The following is a 19,383-nucleotide window of genomic DNA, read 5'->3' as shown; positions in this document are numbered from 1 at the left end:
ACATAAGGAACAACAGAAGGTCGTGTTCTATTCTGGGTACTTTCTCAGCTGAGAATTACAAAACATATGAGACACCATTGTTAGAGAATGTAGTTGCCTGCCTGCACCTAACCATCACTTTGGTGTTCTCAGACATCAGCATGGTAACTCATGTCTTCCAGAGATGATCCAAGAAATCTTGTGTCACTACTGTAACACAATAAGTGTCTTATTTCTTGTACAAATAATATATTTTCAAAGTTACTCTGCCACCAGCCATAAGTTAAGGTTCATCTGATTGCTAGAAACTACCTGAGAAATATGGTAATATGGACATTTATTTTTTAACACTTGATCTATCAAAGACCAAATGGGACCAGAGGATTGTTACAGTGACAGTCCTGGTCTAGAAAACTGACTTCAGTCCTTGCACATACTCTTGTGATCTCATTATTAAATTGTAGACAAAAATGCCAAATGATAGGTTTGAGTCCATGAAACGTGGACATGGAGCTCTATGTCACATTTTCATCATCTTGATAGGATTCTGTTGCTTGGTCAGCCCCAAAGAAGGGCAGAAGTGAAAACAGATCTACCAGATCACCTCCGTGCTTATTAATGGCCTGAGACTGCTTTTCCCAGCTGGGCAAATCACATTGTCAGCAGCAAAGCAAGCAGGACAATTCTCTTACAAAGCAATTATGAAACAAAACCGAGAGAGTCACTGATACCCAAAGTGATTATCAATCCCTTAGCAAAGAGGCACAACTATTGTTCTGGATCATATTTCACCAGGACACACTGTGGCAAATTTTTGCAACCCAGAATTTCTTCTTAACTTGGTGGTAGCTCTACTTGAAAGCATAACAGCATAACATCAGTTCATGCTGCTGTCTCACTTGAAAATATGTAGCTGCAGATAAAGTGGTAAAAAAGTAGTTAGTATTGCAAAAAAAAGTGAACAAATATTTTGAACACTTTTGGGGAACAAGCAGATTTTATTGGTTCATTGCATTTCAATCCTAAAAATGTTATTCCACTGTGTCCCTAAGAGTGCCTTCAGATATAGAGAGATATGTTTCTGTATTTACCTGGAAGAAGGGAGCAAGCTTTGAATAGCGGTGATAAATACAAGAACAATAAATGCACACACCAAGTTTGATTTGAATACTTCATCCCGCATTTGAGAATACTAGAAAAAAAACAAACAAAAAACACACAGAGAAAAATAAATTAGCTCTTAGCACGTGCAATAGTTTCATTAAGGCTGAAGTATATAGGAGAAATGGGGAAAATTAGGACAATGCACCAATAAATCAATAAACTTGAATTTTTATTTTAAACTCAAACTCATCGAATAACTTGCTAATAACGTGGATAAATATTTTAAGCAAGAGAACAAAACCCTGTAATTTGCAATACAAAGTTGTTCTGCTTAGTCCAAAATTATTTGCTTTAAAAATCCTGAGGTAGATAACAGAAGCTTGTGCTGCTGAGTATAATAATGTTTTAATTGCTTAATAAAATACTTAATAACCAGAGAAACCACAAATTTCCTCACATTAAAACAAGCACTGGAGTTATCTGTGACTGTGCATGCATGACGGCACAGAGGTGTTTCCATGATGGCCAAATTGAGGCCACTCTGCTATTTTATCTAATTTCCTTTTTCAAGAAAATTGTGTAGTTAGAACATTCTGTGACTATTTGGGATGCTGGGACACTGGAACTCTGTATCTTAATTTACTCAGAGGCTGTGTGGAAACTTGGCGATAAGGGCATTCTCCAAATGTAAAAGACTATTGGAGATGCATTATTATAAAGATTTATTGAAAAAATATTTTATTCCAGCATATCAAGCAACTGAGAATGCTATCAGGTTCCTTTTTTATGGGAAATACCAAGAAACGGAGTAACATACACATCGATGGACTACAGTGGATCAGTTAAAGTGGTAATATTATCCAAGTCCTCAGCTGTTATATATCATTGCTAATTTAATTAAACTGCAGTTGTTTACAGAAGATGAAGATTAGTCCATGGGACTTTTTTTTTTTTGTCATTCTCTATATCCTTTATGGATACCACCAAAGTTTCTTTGTCTTATAAGAAATCCTGCAAAGGCTTGCCACTATAATTTTTCTTCCTCTGAACTATAAGTTCATTTTGTTTAAACCTTTGCAGTTTTAAAAGGCCTGAAAAAGGGGTTATAAGAGTCAAAGCAATATCAGATACCAGAATCTCTCTCCAGAAATTTGGAAATAGGGAAAATTGCTGTTAGAAATGTCTAGAAACCATTATAACATAAAACAAAAAAATGTTAAGAAATATGTCTGGAACATACACTGAGAGAGTCCAGCTATGAACTGGATTTCATAGCTAATTTGCCCTTGAAGGGAGATCCTAGCTAGACTTAGAGTGTTTTCCCTACAAGGGCCTTTGGTAAGGACATCATCTCAGCTGTAAACATCTGGTCAAAACAGTCTCAAGCTCCCAGATGGAAAAAAAGTTTCTCACTTCCCATTTGTCATGAGTAAGAGAGGTGTTCATTTGTTGGTGTCCCACATTTTGACTCCTCCTCTCCTGTGATTATACCTTGTGTCTGCTGTTGACAGTATCACTTTGACATGATTTTTGATAGTGCAGGTAATTCCACTTCATTTTGCTTCTGGAACCCCAGGGGCACTGACCCTGATTTCATGTGCAAGGAAACATAACTGCATCAGTCTGCATAAATAATGGACCAGGGCTTTTGTCAAATAGAGAAAAAGAAAGGTATGTTCCTTAAAATATAACATGAAATCCCAACAGTTCCATTGGGAAATTAAGGCAAACTAGATGAAGGAAACACAAACAGAATGGCCTGCTGTGTTGAGCATTGTGTCAAAAGGATGGATGCTGTGTTCTAATCAGTAACAACACTGTGATGAGGAATTGTTGGCATCCCCAGGCAGCACTGACATAAATGATAACCACAGCAGTTCTGTAGCAGTCTACCCCTTAATGACTTGGAGAAGTAATTGAAGGACTGACGAAGCCTCAAGGCCCTTCAAAAAAGCATGGGGAGACATGTAGCCAACCAGAGCTGTGTAGAGTGGCAGGAAGAATAGTGATGTGACCTTGTCTGCAGTGAAAACCTTCACTGCAGCATCCCACAGAGCCGCCTGTGCTGGCCTGGCTTGCTCGTGGCACAGTGGGGGCTCTCATGGGGCTTGGGCATTTGCCTGCACTGTTGGGAGGGAACTGCTTATCCCTGTGCTTGCTCAGCCTGCTGGCTGAAACTAAGGCCAAGTTTCCTCTGTTGAGTAACGCTGCTTATTCCTCACCTCTCTTTTCCAAAGTCTCTTTGAAAGGGAAGCACCAGTAATATGACAGGCTTCACATGTTTCCCTAAAGAAAATTTCTGTGCACTGGGGAGGAATGTTTTTGGTCTTATCCTCACTGCTGCTTTTTCACTCGGATAGCACCTTATGGACGAAAAGGGAGACCAGGTTTTTCCTTCATCAGAGTAATGTTGGAAAAGTTTCTGAAATACAGCAGAGGGACAGAAGAATATGCTTCAAGAGGTCTAAGATGGGAGAGGAAATGAACTCCTGAGAAGATGAAAGAGTAGACAGAGACCCAGTTGCTGACCAATGATAGAAAAGTTGCTGAAGAGGTACAGAGTTTGTCTCCTGAAGACCCTCTTGCAACCAGAAGTTGCAGGAAGAAGGTGATGCCTGTGTCTGGAGAGATACAGCAATCACAAAGAGCAAAATTTTTTTCCTACTCATGTAATTTCTATTTATCTTACCAGTCAGAAATTCTGAAACAAAGAAACTCAGATATTTAGGTCTAATATTTGAACTAAGAAAATGTGGATTTGAAATTCAAAGCTCTTTTGATATTTCCAGTGTGCTCACCTCACAGAAAATATGCAAATGTTTCATGTCTAAGCCCAGCCTGTTTTCTAATCCAAGTACAAATATGCAGGAAGACTTTGAATATCCTTATACAAATCTTTACATTGGAAACTTTCTTTAATAAATCCCTACCAGCATGTAAAATTCCCTGTCCTGTGCCTCTACTTTACCCACTATGAAAGTACATGGTATGGATATTTTCAAGTTGCTGATATTTAGGGATATCATCATGATGATATCTTTTAATTATAGGAATGTTCTGAAGTAGTATCAGATTTTCCTATGAGCTATCATATATTTGGAAATTTTAGTAACTTTTCATGCTACCATCAGAAGTACTTTCCTGTGATGAGTTGCTCTATCTGCCTACATGCTATTTGTGAAAACAAAAACCTCTAGCAAAACTGAGGATGAATTGACTCTAAATTATATATCAAGTGTTAATGAATGAAATACAGGTTACTAATTCATTTTGTTCATTTTGGTAAAGAAGCTATAAAATATACCAAGTGGGGGGTCCTGCACAAGTCTTATGAAAAATGAGGTATTGCAGAATTCATATGGAAATATGCATAATGCCTCAGAGACATAACCCATTCTTCAATGTAACTGCTGCTGCTTGCTGTGGAATACACACTTATCCTATCACCACGGAAGGACAAAGAGCAATGAGATAAGAGAGGAGTGGCAAGATGTTCCAGTGGTTTAAACTGCAGTGACATAGCAGTTATCTGTACTAGCTCCATGGTAGTTTTGTGCATGTTGATTCCAGAATTGGGGTTTTTTTCCTGTTTTTTTTGTTTTTTTTTTTTTTTTTTTTTTTTTTTTTTTTTTTTTTTTTTTTCTCCCTTTTCCCTAACCTTTTGAAGTCTTAAAGTAAGAAAACAGGAAATTTCGTGGCCAGTGTAAACCTGATATCTGAAATTGCTTTTTAGTGAAAAAATTCAAACCAACCAGACTGTTTAAACAGAAGTCCAGTATAATATTTCAGATCCATTCATGTCAACCCATGATCCCTCCTCACGGTAGTCCTGTTACTAATGCAGCAGGAAGAAATATAGTTTATTGTTCATCTGGTTTCTCACTTTTCTGTGATTTGAAATACAGAACATTAACACAATTCTCACTGAACAAGGCAAAGGTAACACTTCTTGGCCAGGGTCTCAGCTATGACAGTCTCAGCAGACTGTTTTTTCTGCCTCCTGTAAACTGTAAAGTCTGGGGTGAGAGACATTTACAGATTATAGAAATCAGTATTTAGTAGATGCCAGTGCTGCCTGAAAGTGTGATGGCTAAATGAGAGGGCAGAAGATTTTACATGGGGGAGACTACTTTACTGCAGAGCTCCCTCTGGGTTGAAGCTGTCACTGTGCTGAGCAGAAGGTGAGTATCAGCCAAGGGGAACAGCACTGGGAGAAGGGAGGCCCACAGACTCCGCTGACTCTCAGCCAACCATGGGGAGCAGCTCAAGGGGTTGGTGTACAAGGTCATATAAGCAGTACCAAAATGTTAATGGCTAGAACAAAACCCATGATTCCAGACTGAAAGATTAGAGGTGAGGGGAGCAGAGGGAAAAGGCTGCTGAAAGAGCTTTGTGATACTCTAATTTAAACCTGAGCTTGGTGTTTCCTAAAAGGACCCGAAGAAGGGAGGAAGTGGTAGTAAAAACAGCATGGAGGAAATAGCTACTTTCTGCAGGAAAATGATTCAAATATTACTTTTTCCATGACTTCCTGTAATGTGTAGTTAAAGGTTTTAAGGATAAACCCGTAATTACCATACAGGCATGCAGGAGGGAGGGGACATTTACCATGCTGTCCCACAAGACAATTGCTCCTGTCTGCAACAAAAAGGACACAATGATTTCATAATCCACATCATTCCTTTGTATCCTGGTACATTCCCCATCACTATCTGAGCACGCTTGTGATGTCCCAGCACCCTGAACAGAAGCAAGGATGTTGCTGACCAGAGGCTGCCCAGCTGTTGGAGGTGGATGGGCCAGAACAAATAAAGCAGTGGTGATATTTTTTAAAACCTTACTCCTTTCTTATGTGAGAAACCAGTTCAATTTATGGAACAGGAAGAGGACTCAGTCAACTTTGCTGAATGGATTCTATGTTTCTATGGCCTCTGCCTACAAGTTGGGACTAACACCTAAGGAAATACTGAATGAAAGCATACTTCTCCAAATACTGCAGCCCAATTCTCCATTGGAAATGTCGTACTGGGAAGTAAATATATCAAACCTGCTAAAATGTTAACTTTTAAATACACATTTTCTTTTCATTCCGATGCAATTAAAGACTTCATTAATATTTTAAATCTGACCTATGTAATGTGATAGATTAAGGCATGGATTTTCTTTTAGTTCCTTAAATTGCATTTAAATTGAATTGTACACTTCTCTTAGAGTTTTTCTTTGTGGCTGACAATTGTGAAATCTAAAATAATAAGAAAGTTTATATTCTGGATAAGGGATCTGGTTCTGGGCAGTGCCCCTTTACCCCAGCCCATGCTCATGCCTTGTGTGATTAAATAGCAAAGTAAGGCGAAGCGAACCACTGACAAGTTTGTTCATTCACCGAGTTGTCTTTGACCAGGCTGTTTCCTCCTATGAACAAAGAATTTCAGATTCTTTCATTTTCATTCTTTCAGATTTTTTTATCTTGTGTCTTGAAAAGATTAAAGATTATTAATGACTTTTGGGACTTTATGTAGTAATTCACGTGATATCGGAGATCATGAATTTTGCTTCCTTTGGGTCTCTGTCAGCTTTGTATGATCACTGCATTGAAATAAATATCTTCATATCTTCCTTTTCAGCAGAAAATTATTTGGTTTTGGGGATTCTACCTGGTGTCTCAGTGTAAATAGCCTCATGGGAAAATGCAATGTTATATTTTTGTTTTAACAAACATTTCCTGTTTCTTCTACAAGATTACTAGTGCAATAAGAGCTTAGATATATTTCAAGAAAAATTTTTCTTTTCCAGTTGTCTTGATAAAACTCTCACCAATCAGCCTTCCTGAGGATTAGTCTCTTGTAAATCAAATAAAAATGTCTGTTTTCCAGTGGAAGTTAGAGTGATGATGGAGAAGTGAGCCTCCATGCTTCCAATTCCCCACTATTTTTATTTCCTTTCAGTCAAGTACACATAGTGTTGCAGACCTGCTGTTGCTGGGCTGTCATCGCATATGAAATTATCAATGAAACTCAATGAAATTTTTTGAGATCTGTGCAACCTCACCCTGTGCCATCAGCTTTCAAAGAGTGTTCTCCCATTACCTTATCTTTTAAAACTTATAACTTACATCTGGATGTAGACTGAAAGAGAAATTAATGAGATCTTATTGCTGTTGAGAAGCAGCAAAGACATGAACCATATTTAGCTCTTAGAAACAGATTTTTTAAGAAGGATGTTTAAAACAGAGAGTTGAAAAATTACTGTTGACTTGAAATAAATATTGCAGTGCATAAAGGACATCAGAGAGATTTTATGAGTAAATGGAAGGAACATATCTATATAAATATAGATACATATTTTTGAATAAAAATGTCAGTTTATTAATATGCTCAATCATCATTAGTGCCAAAGTAACCTGTCATCTGACAGAAAACTGCTTGTACTCAGTACCAAGTTCAACCAGGCCAGTGGTTGTTATTTTCAGAAGCTGAGTTTGCTCACTGTACATATTTTCTAACAAAGAAAAGCAACCATTTTAGCATTATAACACCTGCATCATGTCACTGTGTATTATGAACTCTAGCTCATCCTTGCCTTCTGAAAACTGAAACAAAATGAAAAAAGAAAAACGAAACAAGAAAGAAAAAACAACACAAGCCAGAACCTACAGCTTCTCTACTTCAGTGAACATTTATTACAATTTGAGTTGTGAATAATGCAGCTACCAAGCCCCAGCTACCTTATGCTCCAGGCTGGAGTCTTTAAACATCAGTGAAAAAGGCTTGATATGCTCTCTTCTCAATTTATCGCCACTCCGTAAGTCGATGGTGTGCTCTATTCGCTTGTTAATTTCCTCAGGCCCAGACTGGACATGCAAAGCTTGTGCAAGATGGTTTGGAAGCAGATTTATTGAATTTCTTGTTAGGGCAGCCAGAGTCTAGGGGAAAGCACATGCAAACAGAATAAACCTGCTGGTTCCCTTGGGTTAAAAATGCAATGTTTTAGTTCATGTTGCATTGCAAACCATTACAGCATTCCATGCAATTCATTCAATGAAATCTATAGAAGTGTAAAATAACGTCTGTTCCACTAAACACATACAGTAAATTAAGGGCAACATTTTGATGCCTTCTTTTTTACAGGGTAGGAGGTTTGTTGCTCCACTGAGCATTAGGACTATATTCCGCTTTCCAAATCTGATATTTAATTATTAAAACATGCGTGAGGGGAATACACACACCAAAATCACAGCAGGATATATCTGACTCAATGGTGTGTTTTTATAAATAAGAATGGAAGCCATATAAAACAAAATCCACAAAACTGGAGTAATGAAGTTTTTCTTATCTCAGAATTACTGGATGTGTGTAGTTAAGGAACAGATCACTTTGTCAGGAGTGAAGAAGGTGACATTTCTGATTACTTCAGCATGAGTTTTCAGATAATATGTTCTTCTTCACTACTGGTATATTTCAGCCAATCTGGATTACAGTTACGCTATATGATTTAATTTAACTGTAATTCATATTGTTATTTAAAACATCTCAAATGCATTATTCCTTTGGTATTTCAATGACTAGTCAAAGGAAAAAATTAAAATACTTTTGCTTCACAAAGGAATTCTAGCAGGTATAGTATGAAGGATGTTTCATCTTCAGCAAAGAGTTAGAGTTTGCTTTCATAAAGAGACTAACTCATTCCCATTTCTTGGTGCCATTTCATGACACAAACCACAGTGAAGCAGCTCTTTCCCCCTTGAGTGGGAAAATAAACTCCACTACTGTAGTATTCCCAAGGGTTAAGAAATGTTAATGAATGGAAAGGATGTGAAACTTCATACATCATAGCATAAGACATTTCAGCATTGTTATGGGGGGGAAATAAAATTCTGCCTGAGAAAAGTTATTCCACAGGTCCTTCCTGAAAAGACCTTTAGCTCTGTCTCCTATTGGGCATCGTTGAAACAGGAGCTTAGGATGTTTTGTCACCAGATGCCCCTGGAAAGACAATTCTTTTTTATCTCAGGATTACATAGGGCAAACGCTATAGGGAGATTTCCCTTGTTGATATTCAAACTACAGTCAACAATCATATGCTAATGAATCTTGATCAGCACATTAAAACACAGGAAGGGTCTCAGGCACCCACTGCCAAAGCCCAGGTGACAACTTTCCTTACAATACTAAAACCAAGTCCAAGTCCATGGACTATGTAGTCACAGAAAATATTTCATATTCCATCTTATTATCAGTAACTCAAGATCCTAAAATACAGGCAGAAAAGTATGTCAGGATTGTAAGCTTCTCTCTGTTTAAGTGAAAATCAGTTTTCCAGGTTTTTTAGTAGAAAAGGGACTTCAGTAGAGAACGTTTAGGAAGACACTCTACTTGAATCCTCCCATCTTCTGTCTAGCAAATCAGTATCATCAACATTAGGAGAAAAAAACAGTACCAAAGAAACTTTTCTCATGCGTATGTTTCAGATATGTCTGAATTCATATCTTGGCCTTGGAGAAAACAATCAAGACAAGTGGATAAATGCTTTATTATTACATGCTGTCACACTACTTTTGTTTAAATACTCCTATCTGTTTTAAACTGAGCTAGGAGGAAAAGCTTTTTCTAATTTTTGGTGGCTGAAAGGGCATGAGTGTGTCTGAAGTCCCTGTCAAAGCATAAGATCACATCAGATGGTGGTGTGTAAACTGATTCCTCAGAATTACCTTGTATTTCTGCTCCTGCACTGGAAACAAGGGTGGAGTATGTCCCTAATGTTTTTGATGAATACTTTATTTTATTTACACAAGGAAAATAATCTCAGTTCATCCTAGAAAGTGACTATATTTTGGTTAAAATTCTATTTTAAGCTGTGATTGATATGAAGGCTTGTCTCCTTGCTGAATGTATGAAGTGTTTTACAAGTCATAGTAGATGAACATGACATAATATCACCACTATGGCCATGGTGCCTGTAGTATCTTGCAGTAGTATCTTGTAGTATCAGACTCTGAATTTGCATTTATATTCACAATATAACAATAAAACTCATATTTGAGTTTCATCATTTTGACTCCCTTGCATATATGCACATACTTAGGAAAACTGCTTCTCTGTATTTAGAAATAAAAATAAAATAAATCATGCAAATGATTGTCTCAAGAATAGGTTCTAGCCAGGTTTTGTCCCTTATCCTCCTCTTTGCTTTGCATCTTTTAAGACTTTATGCAAACACAAAGAAATATTGATTCTTCCTGTTAACTCTCCTACACTTTTGTGAGCAGCTCTATGGAAGACACTTTTGTGAATTCTACAATGGGCTTTTAAAGTTTTCTGATGCTGATAATAGCCATTCATCACAGTGGAACAAACATAAAGTTCTGTTTAAAAAAAACAAAAACAAAAGCAAAACAAAACTAAAAATAAAAGCCTAGCCAAACTTGTATCTGAAACTGAAGGAAGATGAATTTAAACAAACAAATAATAAAACTCCAACTTTAGACACATTTTGTAGAGACTTTAAAAGGTAGCTTAGGTTAGATTTTACTTCCTTCCTGGGAAGTTTTCCTCCAAAATGTCCAAGCATCCTGCTCTCAATAAGAAGAGAAATTCTTAATCTGTTCCCTTTAGAAAACCTTAGGAAGGTTTCAAATTAATTTTTTCATAATGCAAATGACAGGTTTTGGAAGGAAATAGGAAAATAAAAGGTCACATGCTTAAAAAGACAGGTGGCAGACAGGATTTTGTTCAAGAGGAAGACATCTAAATGAGGGTGCCTACAAGGTTGGTGTCTACATTCTCAGTGTCTAAACTTCTATTTCTTCCAATACGCACTCCAGATACTTCCAGTTGCCCAATCATACGTGGCTGTGGTCAGCAGAGATGCCTTAGGGAACTGGACAATGGTCAGGAGCCAGGAGATGTGGCACAAGACACAGGGACATCATGTGCCACTGGTGAGGGCCAGTTGGGGTGTGCTGGGGTACCTCAGCACAGAAACAGCGACAGTGGGGTAGCTGTGACATGCAGGTACCTTGGGCCTGAACTGAATTCCACCCTTTTGTCTAGACTTGTCTGCCATCTTAGCAGTCTTTTAGTATAATTTCTGTGCTCACTGTTAAGCTTCACTGCAACCACTACTAAGGTACACCTATAGAAGACAGACATTTTAATATGCTGTTTTTCCTAATTCACATCCTGACAGGCCCATCAGGTGCCTCCACCAACACATACAGGGGCTATGTTATGCTTTTAGCTACTTCTTTTGTAAGGTACATGGAAGAAATCCAACTTAAACAACCATTAATTCATTCTAGAGGAGGCTTTTACTCTTGTGAAATAAAATAACTTCTGTCCAATTTTCTTTGCTTTAAGAAAGAAGCCTAGACATTTGTTTCAATAACAGAAACCTCCATTTATATTGGGCATGTCTGAATTTCAGACAAGAGCTTGCACCTCTGGCTTACTCACAATCAGAGCAAGGGCACATAGTGATAATTGGGCTGTAGACAAGTATAGCTTTTGTTAATATCTGCAACTGCCTACATAAAAAGTGGTTATTTGCTTCTTACTCACATAAAAAAATCTACAATTCATTGATTCAGGCTGCTCATAGAGCACAAGTTTGAAGTAATGAGTATGCATTGGGATAAATTTGAGTTTCACTTAAGAACACCCCAGAGATTTCTTTTCATATGCTTCCTAACGTAACTAGAGTTAAAAGTAAGATACATGTGATCAATTGCTCAAATTTTGTTGTAATTTATATTGAGTTAAGAAATAATTTTAATTCTATTAGCAAATATTCAAACATACAGAGTGATTCATTGCTGGGTTGCTGCTACTATGATTCTCAAAGCCTACTGCTGACAGTGACCTTTAAGCTGCTTAATTAGTGTTATTAAATGCTTATTCTGTCCAACACTGACATGACTGACTGCTTATTGTGTCCAAGACTGGAAAAAGCAACTACATCTTATTATAATTTAAATCCAGCAACTGAATTTTTTAACTAAATTCCATTATTTATGAGCAATACTGCCTATTGTCTCAACTGTAAATTAAAACTTACATAATAATTGAATCATACATGGAACAGCAAATTTTTGAGATCTTGTCTCCACCAAAAAGCTTATTGTAAAACTGTGTAATATAAAATTACAGCTTTTCCCAACATCACCTCAAATTCTTTAAAAAAACCACAAGAAACTGTTCAAAAAATAGATTATTTATTGCCATTTAAAAAAAAAAAAAAAAGTTTTAAAGAAACTGTTAAGCTATGCCGATTTCAATTACTTTCAAGGCCTTTTTACTAGTAATGGGCAAAAATTGATCAATAATTGAGTAAACCCACTAATCCTTTATTTTGTTCTTTGTTAACATCAAGGTCAGGTTTAGCTGAGAAAATGACCAACAAAATGAGAGCCTACTCTGCACAGATTTTTTTTTTGGACTACAGAAATTGGAGTATCTTAAAGGGAAAGAAATAGAGAAAGATCAGAAGACATCCACAGCAGCATGCACCCATATCTCTATTCCTAATGAAATGGCAATATAGGGACAGGTCAACAAAACACAGAGAATACTATAAGGCAGTGTAGAGGCAGATACACAGATGTACAGAATATATATAAAACAAGTGTTTTATACAACAGCAAACTGTGCCGTGCTCAAATTCAGTTTGAAGAGATGAAGACACTGCTGTGGGCTGATTTATTGTGAAATTTTATCACTTATGAGCACATTTGTAAGAAGCAGAAGACGGTTGACAAAAGCAAGACCTCCACACAACAATGCTTAAGGCTAAACAGACAGTTCAGACAAGTAGGAATAAGGATGTGCAGCAGAAGAAAGGATATATCATCTCATTACAGATCCCTCAAAGAAAATGAAAGAAAACTTCAGCTGACCTTGCTTCATAAAGACTCATCAATCTTTCAAGTGCAGTGAGAAGAGTGGAGTCTGAGGGCATTTTAACCTTTCCATCTTCAATTCCTCTAAACAAGCAGACTTCACAAAACAATTATTTTTACCATACAAGAATTTTTGATTCCTAAGGTTGCTGGCAATCAGCCATGCGGTGCTTTTGGAAAACATCTGATCAGGAGAAGTTGCTATTATCTCATATTTCTATTGAGCTACAGGTATCTTTAGAATCTAACTCCTCTGCTAGTGAACCCTAATTATATCTTAAAGAATGACTTTTTAATACCTTTTGTCAAAAAAGTGAGAAATGAAGACCTTGATTTCACAAGGTGCTTTATTTTTTGTTCCCTCAGACATCAATAAACTACATTGTGCATTTTCCTCTAGCAAAATGTCCTTTCCCTCATCCTTTTAATTTGATGACTCTAAAGAGAAGTTATGCAATGAGATATACACTTTGACTAGAATGTTCCAACTAGTTTAGTAAGATTAGATTTATTTTTAATTACTTTGTGGAGTGGTTCAATTAAAACTAAGACATGCAGTATTTCATTTCAGTTGGGAAAAAGGAAAAAAAAAAAAAAAACAACCAAAATCTGCTTCACTGGCATTTTCCCAGTTAAAGTACATGATTTGTCCTGCCTTGAAACAATTTGTTCAATCCTCTGCTGTTACAGTACATGTTAGAATAAAGGTTAAAGATGAATTTGCCTCTTCTGAGGCCTCCATTATTGAAGTGCACTCAATCATGCATTCATCTCAATGACATTAAAGGAAGTTTGACTTACGTTTTGTTTTCCCACTATGTTATCAAATGGAAGTTCAGGGCTCCAGGATCCTTCGGTAAATGTAGCTCCACTGTTCCTCCTGTCAGAGGAGCTGACAGCCTCTTTCACAATATCTTCAGGTAAAGTCAACAGACTCTCCTCAGGTTGTTTGATTAAATAAGTCTCAATGTTATGTTTCCTCAGAAATTCGTTGCGCTCTTTGCCATGCCCTTCTTCAACTTTATAATCCCCATTCAGGCAGTCCAGAGTGGCTTTGGAAATGTGAATCCTCCTGCATAAATGAAATAAGTAGTGGCAAATACTGGTTGTGCTCTACTATACATAGGTTAGAAGGAGCTTTTGAACTCCGTATATTGTTTAACATCATGGATAAATACAAGGTTTTCCATTGCAGACAATGAAAATGAAATAGTGCATTTAAAGGCATGAGCTTTATTTGTGGTCAAGTAATCTCTAGACATGTTCACATCAATAAGATGTCTTTAATGTACAAAGTCTTGTCACAGGAAAAATGTTTTGACATTCACACCTGATACATTTGCTCATAATAATTTAATGGGAGACCTTCCCAGGTAAAACAGTATTCTGACTGAAAGAAAATTGTACTTCAGGGAAGTATGTTGAAAGAAAAATAAATGGTAGGCCTTAGAGCAGTTTATGTGAAGGTCTTTAATTTCTTTCAGTTTCCTGAGATAGCCTAAACATTTGAAATTAGTGACCTGATTGTACCTGAAGTGAATTAGGGAAATAGAGGAACTATGCAAAGGCAAGCAACGTAATAATTTATATGACTAAGCAATGAGTTCAAGAAGCTATGGCCAAAGTGAAGTTGAAGTTAAGCGATTAAATACAAAAGAGATAAAAGTTTGCTATGGTATGATAGGAATTTGGTTGTCTTCCAGCTAAACTATTTTTAAGGAATCTTCAAGTTCCTGCATGAAGGAAAATGGCAAGCACCTCTAGAACACATCAACAAGGCCAGCTATGCTATACTGTACAATGCAGCATCATGAATGCAGTACAAGTTTTCATTAGGCATTTATCTAACCCAAGCCAAGAGTTGTAGTGACTCTTTAAACCAGCTCATTTTTTTAAACTTTGAGTGGAGGTCACTTTCTGAAAGACAGACTTGCATACAGATTCCTCATATTCTGAATGAGCTAAAATTCTTGATCCTTTCTTGGCCACCCATGCTAAGTTGCTTTTCTCAGGCACCACAATTTGGCTTCCTCCTGTGAAGGAAATGGTCCTAGCATGCCCCTTGGGAACTTCGTTCTGCAACTCAAAGGATGCCAATACAGAATAGAATTGCATAATACTTTGATGGAATAGAAGACTACAAGGGCATATACAATGTGTATGCTTTGATAGAAAATGAAGTGCTGATGGTATTTAAGCAGTTTGAAGTGACCAGAGGAATCAGAACTTGGCACAAACTGTCCATGTGGACCATTAAATATCAACATCTAATTAAAAGATTAAAATTTGTATCCCAGACATTTTTTAAGCTGTCTCAGCTTCTTCCCAGGTTTTGTATAACTTTCTCTTTCTAAAGTCATGCTGTTACAATGATCACACAGATTAGTAATATTTTGTGGTGAAAAATCAGTAAAACTCATGGTAAAACCCAGTAAAAATGTTTCTCAAATATAAGCAACTTTTGGCCTGGACTTAAACAGCAAAGTAGGTGATCTCTCAGAAAGATGATGCGTTTCCTAGCTCGAAGAAATCCAAATAGGCTAAATTGATTTAAGTAAAGTACTAACCTAAAACTAAAGAATAAATAAAAAAATAAAGTGAAACGCTAGTTGCTAAGGTGACTATCTCTCTCTTTAGATTCAACTAATATAATTAAGGAATGTTGAGTAACAAAGCCCTGAAATAGGATTTTATGATGGATATGATAATAGCTTTAAGCAGAGTATGGAGATAGCTATTAATGCTATATCCTTAAATGGGCCAAATATTAATAAATAGTTGGCAGATTATAAATATTTTCTGGCTTCATCTTTTGTCCTGCTTGTTTAAAAAAACTAGAATGTGGAGATATCTTTTAATTTTATACAAATACAGTACATTGGGAACCTGAGTATTGAAGTCAAAAAGTATTGCTGACCTACTCCTGAAAGCATATCAGGCCCAGAATGTTAGGTGATACCTGTCATTGAGACATCATTGAAAATTAAATATTACCTGGGTTTTATGCAATTCAATACTAGAGATTAATACCTACATGCACTAAATAAAGACCATTAGAAAATGGCATCCTGGCAGAAAATGTCACTGAAATGACACTGTAGGATCTTACAAGGTTTCCTTCTCAGGAGTTGTGGACATATTTTTTATTTTCATAAAACTGGAAATTAGCATCTTTTCTCAGTGCTCCTAACTGCCTTCTCCCACGGCAGCTGGGCTGTTGGCTTATGTTCCTTCTGTCAGGTGCAATCTCTCCCTGAATCAACCACACTGGTGGGGGCTCATGGGGTCATGCAGGCATTGAAGAGAAGAGCTGAGCCCCCTCTTTGCTGCTCTCAGACTGGGTGAAAGGATATTTCCCATCCTCAGCTGCCTGTCTCTGCTATGCCCTCCGGAAAATGCTGCAGTTCATCTTTGCTCTTGTTTCACAGCATGAGAGCAGGACTGCTCATCACCCCAGGACAGCTTTCCTGGTGAAGCTGCTCTAGGAATGGGAATGACCTTGGTCTTAAAACAAGTAGGAGGATTTGAATGCTGGTGGCAGGGAGAAGGAGAGGCTGAAATGAACTTAACTGCTCTATTAAATCTGCTCTGCATACTAGGAAACTCTGATGTAATTCACTGTTCTGGGGGACTTGGTTCATTGCTGTCACAGGCTTTGTTCTGCTAGCACACTGATATCCTGGAAATCACTCTGACAGACTGACAACCTGCCAGGCATTTTATCTACAGCAAGGCTGTGCATTTTCTAGGTTATTCATTAACAGCCATACAACTTGCACACATTAACAGCAATAGATTCTGCTTTTTGCAGGTGTGGATGGTGAAACTTAGATGAGCAATTTGCTCATGTGAACAAAGCACCCTCTTAGTCATCTGGGGATATCACGTGGGATAAGTAGCAGACAATGCGTTTTTTCTGAAATTTTATGCACGGGTGATGTGCAGAGTACAGAAGTTGTTCTCAGAGCATGCAGAATTTAATTTTCTGCTAATTCCAAGAATATATATTAGAATAAAGGTTTACTATGTAGGACTGTGGAAGGGGCCTGCATTTGCAATATATGAAGTAAATTTCTTTCCAGTTTCCTGGGAACATGACAGCTCTGGCAGATCCTGATGTGTGTGCAGGGAGGACAGCACATGACTCAGTTTTGATGACTTAAAATCTGTGTCATTCAAGGTGACAGCACCACTTAGACTTTTTTCCACATAAAGATGTCTGCTGCTATTGCTTCTAAATTCCATGGCTAAAATTGAATTGTCTAGGTGATCTTTTCTACATCTTTCATCAATGGCAGGTGGAAATGAAAGTTAACAGAAGATTCTGGCAATCACTACTGTTAGTTCGAATTTAGGACTTGTAGCTTCCAAACTAGCAGGATATATAGGCCATATCAGGCAGAAATAACATTCAGCTTTCAGGTGAATTAGCCACATCAGATGCTCAGACACAGAAAAAAACAAAGGACCTTTTTTTAGTGGAAAACTATACATTTTCACATATAAATAGGTTAAGATAAATCTCTCAAAACATCTGCTAAAACATAAAATTATTTAGAAAACTTCCTAGAGAGCCTGCTCTTCATAACAACTTGTTATTAACATATTGACCTACGAACACATAATTCTTCCCACATTTTGTGCATTATGAATTCAAACAAATTATAGCTTTGTGCCTCATAGTATCATTTGAATGAAAAAGGTGAGAGAACAAAACCTGGAAAATCTCATGACTGGTCAACACCTAACCTGGAAATTTGGGCCACCTCTGAGGATAATGGGGGCTGAAAACTAAAATTATTCTTTTCTGGAAAATCAAAGTAAAGCAAAGATTTTTGTCTTGTCTTTTCAAATAGCTTTACCAGATGATAATTTCTACCCTTTTTAGCTACAGCCTCACTAATCCTTGCAACTGCAAAATAGCAAAAAACCAGGTAACAGTTGGTGAAATGATGCAAGACAGTTAATCTTTTGGTAAGGTTAACAGTGTAATGTGCTGGCAATGTTTTCTGACTGTGGGAAATACACTTTGCCTTACCCGGGAATTCCACCTGACTCGAGTTTGTTTGCAATATCCACGTCCCACGACCAGACATCAAACTGCCACTTTCTGAGGCCCAGCACTCCACACAGAACCGATCCAGAATGAATCCCTATTCTCATGTCAATGTCATGCTTTGTTCTTGATCTGACATATCTGTTAAACAAAACACACAAGGAAAGAAACAAGATCAGACTTACGAAAATATGTGCCACAATTTTCCATATAATTTTGAAAAGGGTGTGATGTAAAATACCATGTCAATTAGTTGTGAAGTGCAGTCTAGCCTGTAAAATGAAGATGGAACTTTCTAAATAGAAAAGGTAGAGGTAGTGATAAAATTATTCTAAAAGTCAGATTATCATTAAGTACTTAATTGCATGCATGGCTCAGTGGCACATTTATTATTCCAGTCAGGTAGAAAGAGAAAAATAAAGAGAGAAAAAGATGTCTGAGTGAAAGTATTTTGTTGGACTTATTGAGTGCTTTATCGTGGTTCAGGAAGAGTACAGAACTGTTGGAACAGTATGGAAGTCAGGAACTATATGGACAGTTCAGGAACAGGAACTATTTTCACCAAACCTGTCTATTCATTTATATTCTTGTGTGGTTTTTACTAATTTTAATTTTTTTTAAAAAAAATATTTTATTGATTGGGATTTTCCAGAGTTACTTTTTGTCAAATGATTAATTATTTTCATTAGTTTTGGCCAGAACACCACTTTCTCTGTCATGAAAACCATGTGAGTTTAGGATCAGTTTTGTCCATTCTGTGTGGTGGTGAAGACTATTTCACCTCCCCAAAATAAGCACATATGAGCATATTTGTTAAGAGACTGCTTTTTCAGTTCTGTTTGTGTGACAAAAACTGTTTGCAGCAGAAATAGTATTAGATCTTGTGTTCATTAATCTTTAAATTGTGTGCTCAGGGTAGGAAAAGCACATTGCTGCTGCTGGTCTACAAACCTGCTGTGTCTCTGTAAAGGGCCTCATCTCTACAGTCACTGAAGTCAATAGAAACACAGCAAGATCACACCACAGAGCAGGCAAATAATAAACAGCTCTATTTCACTGCTCTCAAGTTAACTACCCTGCCTCAGATGCTTCAGCAATGACCTTGACAGATCCTTTGTGGAGGAGAAAAGGGTAAATTGCTTACTGCATTCAATACTTGAGCTTTCATTGTTGCAATGGAGCATCAGCTCAGTTTGTAAGAAACAAAACAAAACAAAACAAAGAGTTATGAAATGGAAAGAAACTAGTTGGACAAAAAAGTGAAAAATTGAAAATAAGAAATTCATCTTTATTTCCCTTCCCTTCATATTATAAAAACTTGGAGAAAGACAGGCGTATGATAAGTCACAGT

The 19,383-nt window shown here is 37.0% G+C and overlaps 1 protein-coding gene across 2 annotated transcripts in view; it reads right to left on the bottom strand.

Annotated features, from left to right (window-relative positions):
* ADCY8 (adenylate cyclase 8) overlaps nt 1-19,383 on the bottom strand; it is a 123,766-nt gene that overhangs the window by 28,573 nt on the left and 75,810 nt on the right. Inside the window, exons 6-9 of one of the 2 annotated variants that reach the window (XM_040061569.2) lie at nt 18,015-18,173; nt 13,778-14,048; nt 7,808-8,005; nt 1,071-1,171 (exon numbers count right to left, since the gene is read on the bottom strand). In XM_040061569.2, the coding sequence (XP_039917503.1) occupies nt 1,071-1,171; nt 7,808-8,005; nt 13,778-14,048; nt 18,015-18,173 (729 nt within the window). The remainder of the gene's footprint in view (nt 1-1,070; nt 1,172-7,807; nt 8,006-13,777; nt 14,049-18,014; nt 18,174-19,383) is intronic. The other variant, XM_040061577.2, reaches the window with a different exon arrangement.

Source organism: Hirundo rustica, chromosome 1, assembly GCF_015227805.2.
Source record: "Hirundo rustica isolate bHirRus1 chromosome 1, bHirRus1.pri.v3, whole genome shotgun sequence".
Lineage (NCBI taxonomy): Eukaryota > Metazoa > Chordata > Aves > Passeriformes > Hirundinidae > Hirundo > Hirundo rustica.
Note: the sequence above shows the minus strand (reverse complement) of the source record. Positions and strands in the feature narration are given on the sequence as shown.